The sequence below is a fragment of the Amphiprion ocellaris genome, chromosome 13, assembly GCF_022539595.1.
Source record: "Amphiprion ocellaris isolate individual 3 ecotype Okinawa chromosome 13, ASM2253959v1, whole genome shotgun sequence".
NCBI classification, from domain to species: domain Eukaryota; kingdom Metazoa; phylum Chordata; class Actinopteri; family Pomacentridae; genus Amphiprion; species Amphiprion ocellaris.
Genome location: NC_072778.1, coordinates 22,228,661 through 22,242,076, shown reverse-complemented (window position 1 = coordinate 22,242,076; position 13,416 = coordinate 22,228,661). Strand labels below are relative to the sequence as shown.

Below are 13,416 nucleotides of genomic sequence, written 5' to 3'. Positions count from 1 at the left end.
CCGGCTACGTCATATCCGTCATCAACGGTCAGTGTCAAAGCTAGCAAGAAAACAGCTCTGTCAGACGGTACGTTTATATAAGGGAATTAACGGTTGCTAAATTAATTTTAACACGACGTAGTTTAGTGTTTACATGTTTTGAATGCGTTTCTATTGGTTGGCTTCTGTGCGGAAGCTGCGTAAAGCGTGTAAACATTAGCTAAGACTAAAAGGAAGAACACGTTGTCTTCTTTGTCAGACAGCGAGTTAAGTGTGTCGCTCGGTCAGGAAACAGGCACACGGAGACGTTTTTTACCTCGTTACTCAGCATGCCATGCCACAATCAGCAACTGAACAATGTCAGCAGTGGCCAGGAGCACCCAATGAAGCAAGTTCGGTTTGCAAACAGCAGCAGCGTGCCTGCAGTGCTGTCCAACCCTGAGCCAAGTGATGTCTCCACACAGCATGACAGCCAAGATAACCTGGGACCTCAGCTCAAACTGCTCCCTCTGAATGACCAGATCCGTGAATTACAGACCATAATCAGAGACAAGTGAGTCCCCACTCTTCTGTGCTCACATACAGGACACAGCAAATCTGGAGGTTGTAGTACAAAATCAAGTGGTGTTTTATTAAACTCCAGATCAAGACAAAACTTCATGTGCTCATATAAAATATTGAATCTAAGCTGCTGTAACTTCTGAACTTAAACACAAACACTTTGCTGAGTCATTGGTAAGTCTAATATTGTATCTAATATTGAGAATACCAGAGTTCATCAATATTCTCAAAAGAGAAGCACAAATCCAACATCTTTTGCAATGAACAGACCCTCAAGAATTCCTTGTTATTGGACAGTATCCATAGTTTGTAAGTTTAACACTGTAATCACTTTTCTGTCCCAATTCAACTTGTCAAAGACAGAAAGCCTTCTACAGAAGAAAATGTACATCCTTAGGTGGACGTCAAGATAAGTTCTGAAAATAATATCCCTCAAAATCTAAGGACACTGAGTGTCCAAGAGCTAAATGCAAGTTTTTTGGTCATTGTCGTGATAATAATTTCACTTAGACATAAATATATACCTTTGACAACAATGCAATTAATATTTTACACAAGCACCAAAAGAATATTAGTGTATGGACATTTCCCCTAGTAGTTACAAGCCTTCTACAGATGAAAACATACATACTTAGGTAGACCTCAAGCCTTGTCCTCTGACCCCTTACCTGCATCAGCTATCTGTAAGTCCCTGAAACTAACATTAAATATTTATCCTAAAATAAAAATACATAAACATGGAAAGAACAAATATATTTTGACCATATAAATAAGCACTAACCTGAGAACTTGGAATACAGCTTCTTTCCACTCACATTTTCAGAAAAATATAATCAGAAATATGAATATGGTGGACAAGCAACAGAGGGACTGACTGTTTATTTATCCCTCAAAATGGAAGGACATTGCCTGATGAAGGGTTAAATGCAAATTTCTTAGTCATTGTCGCAATAATATCAATAACACAATTTTATAAACTTGTACGTACAATGCAATTAAAAATTTTACACAAGCACCAAAAGAAGAGTAGTATGAACCCAATCTGTTCCTCACAAAATAAGGTTGAAGTTAAAGATCGCAAACTGAGAGATGAGATCACTGAGATCACCAGTAACCCAGATTGATCTAATCAGCTCATGTTTATATTTTCAGGACAACCAGCAGAGGAGACTTTGTGTTTTGTGCGGACCGACTGGTAAGATCATGACTTAATAATTATTGCATACTTTGGGTGCGTGTACATTTATAAAATGCACATTGCTTTTCTTTCTGTCCAATAACAGATCAGACTAGTAGTTGAAGAGGGCTTAAATCAGCTTCCCTACTCAGAGTGCACTGTTACCACACCAACAGGTGAGGATTTCTCTCCAACTACAAAGTCAATGTTTAGACTTGAAGAACAAGGTTTAAAAAAGGACTAATTTAAACACACATGTACATGAAAGGTTCATGTTTAGCGTTTTACCTTCAGCATAATATATGACTCAGTGGGCTTATTCAGAAGACCTACATTTGTGACTGTTCTTGCTTCGTTTTTCCCCTCAGGGTACAAGTATGAAGGTGTCAAGTTTGAAAGAGGCAACTGTGGAGTCAGCATTATGAGGAGTGGTAAGTTAAACCTGCTGCAGCACACTTCAAATTAGAGTCTCTCTTTTGTAAGGGCATGTAACGAGTCCTCTATGGCTGTGTGATTTGCCAACTGTGTACTAATGCTGTACATTCTGTTCTGCTCTGATGATGAATATCAGGTCAAGCTGTCATGTGCGCTGGATCATAGGCTTTTTTTATAGGCAGACAGTTCTTTACTCTGTGAAACTGGTTGATCATTTGAATACTAAATTATGCAGTAGAATTGTGTTATGGGGGATGTTTGAGACAGACACATCTCTGTACTTTTGCAAAGCTTGGTCACAGTTTTCTGCTGACTGTGATGCCCTCAGCAGAAAACACAACCAGAAGTGACAGTCATTCTCTATCCTTTCGGATTAATGAGACTATTATCATAGTCTTTTGCATATCTGTATTATCATTTTACGACAGTAATGCTAGATCAGAAAAAGAAAAATGTAGGCCTGTTAGACACACAATATTATTCAAATACTACATCTTAAAGGCAGCACGTATCAGCAGAGCATGATGCCAGTCAAAACAAACGCTCCCATTGCTTTCCACACAGCGGGCACATCTTGACACATATCCCTTGTGTTGTCGCTCAACATGTCGAGATACAGCCCTGTCGAGATCAGCGCATCCAGGCTGCTGTAACTTTTACACTTTCTCCTGTCTATATGGAGCATCTGTTCCACTCTAGGGGTGTAAAATTAAGCAGTGCCCGACAACATGGCCAATTAAATTGTGTGGATATGTAGACAGTACTCTGTTTAGTCCAGGTGGTGGGAGAATTGACATAACGTTGTTGGATTTTTGGTATTTCAAATATACATTTAATTGACGTTTCTGTCATCGCTTGTCATTCAACTATACAGCTTTGTAGCCTTTTGCACACAAAGGTTACTTTGTGTTCAGACATACACAATTTATTGTTCTCAAATGATTGCGATAAGTGTTGGTTGTTCTGTCTATTTGACAGTCAGATTTGCAATAGCAAAATTAACAGATCTGGCACATGGGCGTATCAAATGTAGTTAAACAGACCACCATTCGATCCCAGTTATGTTGTATGTGTCTTTCCATAGGCGAGGCCATGGAGCAGGGTCTCCGGGACTGCTGCCGCTCCATCCGCATTGGCAAGATCCTCATCCAGAGTGATGAGGAGACACAGAAAGCCAAGGTGTACTATGCCAAGTTCCCCCCAGATGTGTACAGAAGAAAAGTACTGCTCATGTACCCAATTCTTAGTAAGTAACAGAGAGCTGCGAGCAGTTTTTCTTACTGATGACTCTAGTTTTTCTGCCCTCAGTAGCACGTAAATGTCAAGAGATGTCCAATTTTGTGCAAATGTAAAAACAGTTTTATGTATTTATTCATTTTGAAAAATCTCCCTCGAGTTGACCTTCACCACCAAGTCTGCATTTCCACATCATACCATTCACACTGCTCTGATAATTATAGCTCTCATGGGGGAAATTATACACTGCCTGGGAGATAGCCACCATGCTGCTGAATAGCATAATGAGGGCCAACAAAAATAGTATCTTAATAGCCCTGGTTTCCCAATGTCACAAAGCAGCATTTTTCTGTTCTCAGTTTTTGAAAATATGTGATGGTGACCAAGCTACTGTAGGCTGAGGGTATATTTTATTGTGTCAGAATGATGGAGCATATGGTTTAATTGATGCATGCTAACAGGGTGAGAAATGAAAGCCTGCCAAGTGCCCAGATAGATGGGCAGATCAATCAGCATGTAGCACAGTGTCTTTTTGAGATGCTACAATAATCAGTCCTATATGAATTTTTAAAAATGCAATTATGTGATATAATTGTTTCATAAACCTGACCTGTCATAATCGTGATTCAGCAAGTTTTCAATTAACACAGTTTCTATTTCTGTAAATGAGGTGACATTGTTAGCACGGGAATGTGAATCAAACATCTAACCTCACATTTTCCGTGTCTGCAGGTACAGGAAACACTGTGATCGAGGCAGTGAGGGTGCTGATAGAACACGGAGTCCAGCCCAGACATATCATCCTACTCAGCCTCTTCTCCACCCCTCATGGTATATCACCCAACTGCACTTTACTTTAAACGTGTCGTTGTCTTCATATAATACACAGCTGATGACCACAGTGCTGATGTCTTGCTCACCAGTTTAACCAACAATGGTTTTAGAAAATAGGTTTGTCCCAGAAAAGTCCCCATTTAAGGTTTTCAAAGTAATTTTCAAAGTTATTGGGTAACTTCTGGACTCGTATAATGGTTTTCTCTTTATTAACTACCGGGCAGATTGCTGTGACATTTATTGCGGCTATTCAGTTTCCCAAAGGATTTCTAATAATTTAAACCTCCTTGACATTTATTCTAGTGAATCTGAGAGGTCAAATATTCCAGTTAAATAGGAGAAATACTTGATTCTGAAAAGCTTGCCATAAAATGTACAGTCTTTTGATACTCTAAAGCCTTCAAAAGCCATTTCTGTTTATTTATTCAAAGCGCCAGTGTATACAAGGCTGAAGGTTATCTTGTCAGCATTACTAGTGAATTAGCCCACTGACCATTACCAGTGTTTCCGTACATATTTAAAGAAGCTAGAGTCAGTATTTCTATATTAATCATGTATCTAATTAAAATGTGAAAAAGTGACAGTGTTAAAGGAGTCATAATAAACCCACAGGGAATTGTCACCCGAATCTGCTTTGTAGTGAGGCTGAGCTCTTTGTTTAGCTGTGCAGTCCACATTTCTGCTGTTTTGGTTCACTCTCACTGCTCTCATAACACTTTCAGTCACAGCAGACGGCTGCTTTCAACAAAAAAAGCACTTAAACCCCACTGTACACTACCTGCTCAGCACGGAACAACAGACAGATTAAGTAGCAACTAGAGACTAGCTGGTGAACACAGTGGAGCATAAAGAGGTAGACATTTCCCTCAGGGGTTGGTAGAAGCAAAAAAAACAGCTAAAATAGAGTAAACAGTTGAACCAGCTCCTAATAAATGCTGAATGTGTCAATAAGCTGCTGCTCGCTAATAAGTTTTCCTTATCAACTTAAAAGGTTGTCAGTATTGTGGTCATGGCAATTTGTTGCCTCAGAAAATTATTCAATTTTGGCTGCTCGTTCTTCATTTGCTAGAGCTACTAATTTCTAATCACTATAGTAATAAATTGCAATACTATTTTTCTTTTAAAACCTCACCCAATGTGTATTTCTCTTCTAGGAGCTAAATCTATTATCCAGGAGTTCCCAGATATAACCATCTTGACCACAGAGGTTCATCCAGTGGCTCCAACACATTTTGGACAGAGGTACTTTGGCACTGACTAAACGGAGGACAACCTGAGGAACATGATCTGCAGATTGTTTTGGGTATATTTTTGGCACACTTTGTCATGTATCTCATGTTCTCCTTGTTGTGCCAAACACTGCTATGTAAGGTTCCTAAACTGATACAAAATTCTTAATCTGATCACTGTATTTATTGTTATGTTTTGTTGCTGTGTAGAGAAAACAACACAGAATCATATAAAGAGTTCAACTTGGATAATTTTATTTTGCATGTTACAACAACTGAAGGATCAATAAAGAATTTATATTTGTTTACAGACAGAACAGCAAAAGAAACTGGATCAGTGTTTTTGGTAGTTCTGAGGTTATGGAAAGGGAAGCACCACAATCACATACTCCAAATACAGTTCAAAAGGGACCATATGTGCTCTAGCAATACTGAACTCCTGTCAGCCAACTGGGTGTAATTTGTCATCTTTTCATGCTATAAATATCCTACGATTTGATAAAAGCACATTGCTTCTATAGTTTCTTAAGTGTCACTTTATGGAGCAAAATATACAGACACTGCCTGCAGCAGGTAAGAACCAAACTCAATACACAGGAAAAAAGCTGGATAACAATAAATACAGACAAGACTACATGAAACACTCAACACCCACATCTTTCCTAATTTTTCTGTGCATGCCTTCAAACACCAAATCATATCTCGGATAAAACATACGATTTAATCAATAAATGAACAGAAGTATCTCTCAGACATGAGCAGCATTCAATTTGGCTAACCCAACATGAAAAAAACAGATCTGATGAAGCAAGTTAAAGTGTCAAGCTCAAATAGCATTAATGTTTGACAAAGGCCCAACTTTTTACTCATACTAATAAATGGGTTTACTCAATAAGAAAATTAGGTTTCAACTAAGTACACTGGCTAAATACACAAGTTGATAAACAGTCTCGATAAGGAGAATTCATTACATTGGTATTATGAATTTAAAAATACGTAAACACAGGTACAAAAAAAAAAAAAGCTGAACATCATATTGCAGAAGACCACTGTCCTTTACCAACCAGTGGATGAGGATCAGTTGTTTTATATATTTATATATGTACAGTCATCTCGATGTTTAAAAAGATGAAAAATGGAAAAAGACATAGAAGAACCTATGTCTTCTCCTATGCATAATAATGTGCCTATGAAAAAAGCTTTTCTCACTTTATTACCCTGCATCCACACTTCAGTGTTATCTTACGAGGGATAGCTGATATTATAGAAAACAAGATTGTGATAACTATTTCATACGCTCGCCCCTTAAAAAAACACTGATCACTGCATTTTTTTTAAATTAGCAATATAGCCAACAGTCATGATATACAGTATATTTAGGATATGAATCCACTGAAAATAATACACATTTTATTAAGTTTGCCATAATCTCAGATTTGAAATGTAACAAGCTCTATCTATGAATGCTAGTTTTGTCTGATCAGACATTATTAATAGCATTCCAACTGCTACAGGGATGCTAAAATACTCTATAAAAGCATAATATGATAGGTTCTTTCATAAATAAGTGCCCGAAATATTGGCACAGTGTACTCACAGGCAGAATGATGAGCAGAAGGATACATTCTCTGGAGAAACTGACTCCCAAAACAAAGGAATATGTTTAATAATAATAAGGCGCAGGTCAAGTCAGGTATTCTTACGTTTACTTCGAAAGGAGTAAAAAAGTTAAATCTTGTGTTTATAGGCTGCAAAAATCCAAACCAGTAGATGCCAGACACCATTAATAATTTAAACTATCAGCTTTTGAGACTATAAGAGACCTCTGGAGCCTGCAGATACTACAGACCAAGTTCTGAGGTGCAACACTGTAAACTCAACCCAACTCTGAAAGAGAAGCATATAAAATAGCACGGTGTCAGACAGAAGCCTCCCAAAAGCAACATTAGTAATAATTACACGTCATGCCTTCAGCGTGATCAACAACTTAAGGCAAATATACGACCCACAGTAAATAACAGTAGCTTTTTATATGTGAGGTAATATCTAACATTGTTTTCTTCCAAATAAAACTGATGCTATTGTTTATCCATCTGTAAGAGGAGAGATGATGATCCATTTTTCATCGTTATGTGAAACACCAGGGTTAAATCGGCAATGACAATCCAAATGCAGGTTTCAGTCCACCCATTTGGCCCACTTCAGCATGTCCGAACATCCACATGATTTGGAATGCATTTACCTCGTGGTGCACAGTGTGTGTGATATAAGTCCTAATTGTCCTCTGTGCCAGTGTAAATTATTCCTCCATCTCTATGGTAACAGAGGGGTCTTGGTCCTCAACTGGAGAGAAAGAAAGAAAACATTTCAGCTTGCAAATTCAGAATCTTTTTCAGTGGTTTTCTTGGAACAGATGCAGCTCATAATTAACAGTGTGTTTCATATGACCACCAGGTGGTAGCAGAATATTATGGTTGGAGTCCAAAGGTAGCATCAGCAATTGCACAGTGTGAGACTGACGCATCCAGATCGTTGCAATTGAATGAAAACTGTACAAATCTGTAGTTTAATGTGATTATGTGCACCAAACAAAGTGCAGTCACATCTCATATGCCTTTTTAATCCAAGGTTACAAAGTGTGCGACAGAAGTTGACTTTCTACAAGATAATGTTTTTTTATGTTTATATTTAAAGCTTCCATATTTTAAAAACTGGGCAATGAAAATTTTTGATTAATTACAAGTGTTGATGCACGTTCAGGCCCCTGTTAGCAAATTCTTCTGCCATAAAATTTGAGAAATCATCAGCAACTGAAGCTTTGAGAAACTTTTTGCTGGCAACGAATCAAGCAAATAAATCATAATAAATCTCTGCCAATACAGATGTAACTTTCAGAGGAATAAAAGAAAAAAATCAGGCAAGACAGACATTCATTGAAACAGATTTGGTTCCGTGGGCAGACATTGGTCATGAAAGTACAGCCAAAGTCTGTCGATACCTGCATTCGTTGCTTCTGACTCAATCTTTATTTTAGTTTTAAGTTTGCAGCCTCTACACAAATAATAGTAGTACAAGTAATTCAAGAGATGAAAATTACCCCCCAAAAAACACAGTAATTATCCATATAAAAGGTTTTGGGAGAAGAGCTGCACACAATTCATCGCTAAAGATGTTCTCCTTGGATTTTTTTTGAAAACCACAATAGCCGATACATCCTGAAGAAAATATTTAGTACTTGTAGTGCCACCAATCTCCCCTACAGTGGTTACAGTGAATATTATGTGCTCTATACTGTGGTTAAACACTACAACTGTTAAATTTACTAGGACCTTTTTTTGAGTGTGTTTGTATGTATAAATGTGGCAAAATTTAGATAAACTCACCCAGGCTTCCTTCTTCAGACCCATCATCTGACTCATCCCACATGTCCTCATTAGCTAATAAGGGGTTGTGGGATTCAGAAGTCCGATTCTTCAAAGGGAAGTAGTGACCATTCCCTTGGCTGACACATGCAAAGTGCAAAAGGAGAAAGGAGCTAGTTAAAGATCTAAGACTGTTACCAACTTCAAAACGCTGATTTAATCCTTCATTTTGTTAATTTGCTTCTACATAAACCCACACTATCTTCTGCAGGCAGTCAACATCACATTGTACATCCCATCAACATCCCTCATATTTTGATTATTCAGTTTATTGAAATTATTAGATACTGTATTTTATTGTTCTCTGGTTTTGTGATTTAATTATTGTATTTATTGCAAAACTCTACTGCACACAAAATATCAGTTAATTATGCATCTGTACCTGCTGTCTCTTGAGAGCAAACTCACCTCGTGACTACAGGGATGAACCACAGTCTCCTCTCCTCCCCAAATACCTGCTGCAGGTTTTTGCGTATGCCGACATTGAAGCCATTTCTGTCTGGTCCACCAACAAACACTGGAGCTGAGAAGGCCTCTAGAAAATGTCACAATACATTTTCATGCGTCAATTCTCCACACCTGATTTTATAGCCAGTCTAAATTCATAAACCAAATAAGGACCAAATATAGCCTCCACTTATAAAATGAGGGAGAGCTGATTCATAACGGGAATCCCAAGACGATTTCTCAACAAATATGTGAACTCTCACCTAAAGTAGATCTGTTCTTGGCCACCAACCAGCAATGGTAGCCAAACAGGAACATGAGACTGACAAAGAACATGAGCGCCACAAACATGAGGAAGAGGACATGGAACTTTGCGGGCCCATTTGGCAGTTCCCCCTGAGAGAGAGAAACATTAGAACTAGAAACCTGAGAAAAAAGGGGGCTTTAAAAAGCCATAACCTATGACAGAGGGCTCAGTTCTCTGTTCTGTTGGAAATACAATAGTGCTGAATTTAAGCAACTCAGACTCTCAGTATTACAACATTATCAGATGATGAACATAATTGGCAAACAAGAAGAATGACACTCACCACCCAGAATTTGAGGAAATACTTAAAGACGGTTGCTGCAATGAATATGCAATACAGCATAGAGTAGGAGAGGAAAAGAAGGAAAAACTTGTAGTTGGAGAAACCAACACAGTTGTTCACCCTAAAGGAAGAAGAAACTCTGGTGTCAGAGCAATATAAATAAATTTATCATAGTATTTAACTATAAGTTAAATTACAACTTACCAGGGACAGTGATGGTCCATCTTCAAGACACACCTGAAAAGAAAAACAAATCTACATCATTTTCAAAGAATGACAGCTGTGTAAAAGCAGTAAATACTAAGTAAATAAGAGGAAGAATTCAGTTTAATTTGCTTTACAGACCAATTTTTGTTACAGCATTCATTACATGCATTCTGAAATGTATGTGCTCATTTGTTTTTGCTAAACCACTGCACTGATTGGTCATTAGGATATTCTTTCTAAGAGATGGCATGCCAACAAAGCAGCTTCCTCTAACTATCATGATCGTCATTGGCCCACAAATATCTGTTGGCCTAAGGCAATCTCTCTAGATGAATGGATTGGGGAGGAAAGGGTGGCTTACGTTTCACAAACCGAGCAGTGGTGACAGCGGTCAGGCTTCAGTACCTGGCAGCGGTCACAGAACCTGATAGCTGGAGACAAGAGGATGGCTAGTTGAATGAACGACATTTGAGCCCAGCTTACCCTTCACATATTTCCTGCAGGATAGAACTTACTCTTAGCAATCAGCACTAATGAAAGAGATACATTGGCTGATTACTCTGGATGAGGATGCTCAGGAGAGCACGCAAAGCTAATTGCCCTAATCTACTTGCTTTCACCAAATACAGATTATGTGTGAGATGATGGGTTGTTCCTGCCTCCTTACTCCAGTGGCTTTGACATGTAGAAAATTAATTAATAATACAGCATATTTAACTGGGCAACTTACCTCCAGACTGAGCTCGAGTGAAAATAGGAAGCTTCTTTGCAATCTCAACCAGGACTTGCTTCTGAGCATCTGGCCTCTCTTCCATCTCATATCTTTGCTTGTCTGAATATGACAGCTGAAACTAAAGCAACAAACACACCAGATGTTTTGCATGCCACCACAGATTCAACATGTAAATAAATAACATTATATTCAGGCTACCTTTTTGCAAGGTGTTGCGGGAGGAGTAAATATAGACTTCCAGTAGGTCCAGGAGAACATCACAAAGCAAACATGAAAAACCAGTAGATAGGCCACTGCAAGCAAAAAAAAACACATTACCACACAAAACAACCATGAACTTAATATACAGTTTAGCGGTCCACACTGCTTGTAGCACAGAAATGAGAGGGTAACGCACCTTTTTCCAGTGGATTTTTGAGTGTAACTGTTAAAAAAACAACATGACGTTACTAAAAATAACAAGCTGGATTCCAGAGAATAGCAACAGTGTTTCTGCTAACACTAGTTTTATGTTTATTGAGGAAAACAACATTTACCAGCTAACACGACAATCCAGATGGTAAGGTTGAAGTTAGCTAAGAGCAACAATAATACAATTGTTTTAATGTGAACCAGAGTTAACGCTGATCTCTTAATGGCAATGACAAATTAAATTACGTGTAATACAAGCTTACTGTACGTTAACCAAATAAAGCACACACCCTGTGCCACTTCCGCGTAGTTTGCTAGCTGCTGCTCTCTATATCGTTATTTTTGTCAACAGCGCTGTGCGCTAATCTGCGATGTCTGAGCTGAAACGGTGGAAATCACAACAACCGCACACAGTCTGTCGTACTCACAAAGACATAGCTCAAAGACGTAGGCGTAGTATGACCACAGCACAACGGCGGTTATAATAAGAACGGGTATCCAGGAGAAAACCCTTTGACAGCATCTCAAACCTCTGGAGAGAGCCATATTCATCTACCCTCAGCCCTCATTGGTGCTCCACTAACATTCCTGAGATTTATCCATCAGTGACATCGGGCAGCGATTCACTGCACTGAAGTTACTAGACCAGTGTATTTGACCACCGAAACCACATAGTTTCACTAATATTACTTCATCCTTTGTTCCCCTTAAGTAAGCATATAAAATGATTAATTTTAGGAAAACCAACAACTGCTGCGTTTTTAGTAAATAAACTGTTAGAAATTCCTGTCAACCAATCAAATCCACAAAATAATAATAATAATAATAATAATAATAATAATAATAATAATCTTTAATTTAAGTGCTCGTGTTTACTACTATGTGCTTCATTTGTAGGCTACACACCAGCTGTATATTTGTCAAAAATATTTGCAGGCCACACACATTCAAAGAAAAAAATCACCAGATTTTTTTTGACCTCCTGAGAGAATGCAGCTGCATCGTTTGAAGGTAAGCGCCGCTTGCTGCTGCAGTTCATTAGCGTTTAACATACAGAATAATGTTCAGTCTCTCCACCAATCAACGATCAGTGAATTACATTATCTTGGGCTGTTTCTTGTCAATGTAATAATTTTTCACTGAATTTCAGTGCCGCTTTGTCCCCATTTCCCGACTGTCTGTTGAAAAAAGGCTTAAAATGTTTAACAAAAAAGAATTCCGAGTTTGTGTGATGGTAATATGATGCAATATAGCGTATATGATTTCACCTGGACTGGCAATAGATGTAAGTTTAGGACTTTACTGTTGCCATTTTTGCAGAGGTGGGTAGTAACGAGTTACATTTACTCCGTTACATTTACTTGAGTAACTTTTCGAAAAAAATGTACTTCTGAGAGTAGTTTTACTCTGCCATACTTTTTACTTTTACTTGAGTAGATTTGTGAAGATGAAACGCTACTCTTACTCCGTTACACTGGGCTACACTCGACTCGTTACTTTTTTATTTACCACATTAGAGCTGCTTTATTTGGCCGGAGAGATTCCGCACTGTGGATCTACCACATGACTGTGTTTCACCAATCAGACGAAGCAACAATAATCACGTGACTCCGTTTCGCCAGACGTCGCCCTGCAGTCACATGACCACATACGAACCGTGGTGGCATAGCGGCACAAGCTCTACACACGTAGCAGACGGGGAATGAAAAAAATGGGGGCATTTTCGAGAAATTTGGTCTTGCTTCGGAGTCCGATAACATTAGCATAGCGTTAGCATGGATATCGTCGGCTTCTGTCTTTTGTTTACTAACACGGGCGAAGTGAAGCGTGACGTCAAGCTTGATAGGTCCGCGTGATACGGGAGGGTGGGGTGGTTGAAATACAGCATGCACATACAGTCTATGAGCATGCAGTATATCTTGTCACTGGAAGTAGTTTGCACTGTTCAAACATGAAAACGTTACCTTACTACAAGTATTTGTTTCAAAAGCTTTATGTTGTGAAAAACTGAGATTTGGAAATTTATGTTTCTTGTGTCTTGTCATTTTGTAGAGATGTTTATTTTTGCCATTTTTTAAAAATTTTATTATTTGGAAATACCAGAATTTGCACATTATTGTACATTTTTGTCTGTCTGATCACATTTCTAAAAAAT

The 13,416-nt window shown here is 38.3% G+C and overlaps 2 protein-coding genes across 4 annotated transcripts; one reads left to right on the top strand and one right to left on the bottom strand.

The window, feature by feature from the left end:
• Positions 1-4: 4 nt before the first annotated feature.
• Positions 5-5,768, top strand: uprt (uracil phosphoribosyltransferase (FUR1) homolog (S. cerevisiae)). The gene is made up of 7 exons (XM_035946560.2): positions 5-532; positions 1,693-1,735; positions 1,824-1,893; positions 2,086-2,148; positions 3,237-3,398; positions 4,121-4,219; positions 5,377-5,768. The coding sequence occupies exons 1-7, from the start codon at positions 309-311 to the stop codon at positions 5,481-5,483; spliced, it is 768 nt and encodes a 255-aa protein (XP_035802453.1). The 5' UTR covers positions 5-308; the 3' UTR covers positions 5,484-5,768.
• zdhhc15b (zinc finger DHHC-type palmitoyltransferase 15b) lies at positions 5,685-11,850 on the bottom strand. 3 transcript variants are annotated; one of them, XM_023266627.3, is made up of 11 exons: positions 11,690-11,850; positions 11,248-11,274; positions 11,049-11,143; positions 10,848-10,968; positions 10,479-10,548; positions 10,115-10,147; positions 9,911-10,031; positions 9,584-9,716; positions 9,282-9,408; positions 8,835-8,953; positions 5,685-7,794 (listed from the first exon to the last, which is right to left on the bottom strand). In XM_023266627.3, the coding sequence occupies exons 1-11, from the start codon at positions 11,811-11,813 to the stop codon at positions 7,751-7,753; spliced, it is 1,014 nt and encodes a 337-aa protein (XP_023122395.1). In that variant the 5' UTR covers positions 11,814-11,850; the 3' UTR covers positions 5,685-7,750. The 3 variants fall into 3 exon arrangements, with proteins under 3 accessions (XP_023122395.1, XP_035802452.1, XP_035802451.1); XM_035946559.2 differs by having other exon boundaries at positions 11,387-11,825; XM_035946558.2 differs by having other exon boundaries at positions 11,552-11,825.
• Between the last annotated feature and the right edge of the window lie 1,566 nt (positions 11,851-13,416).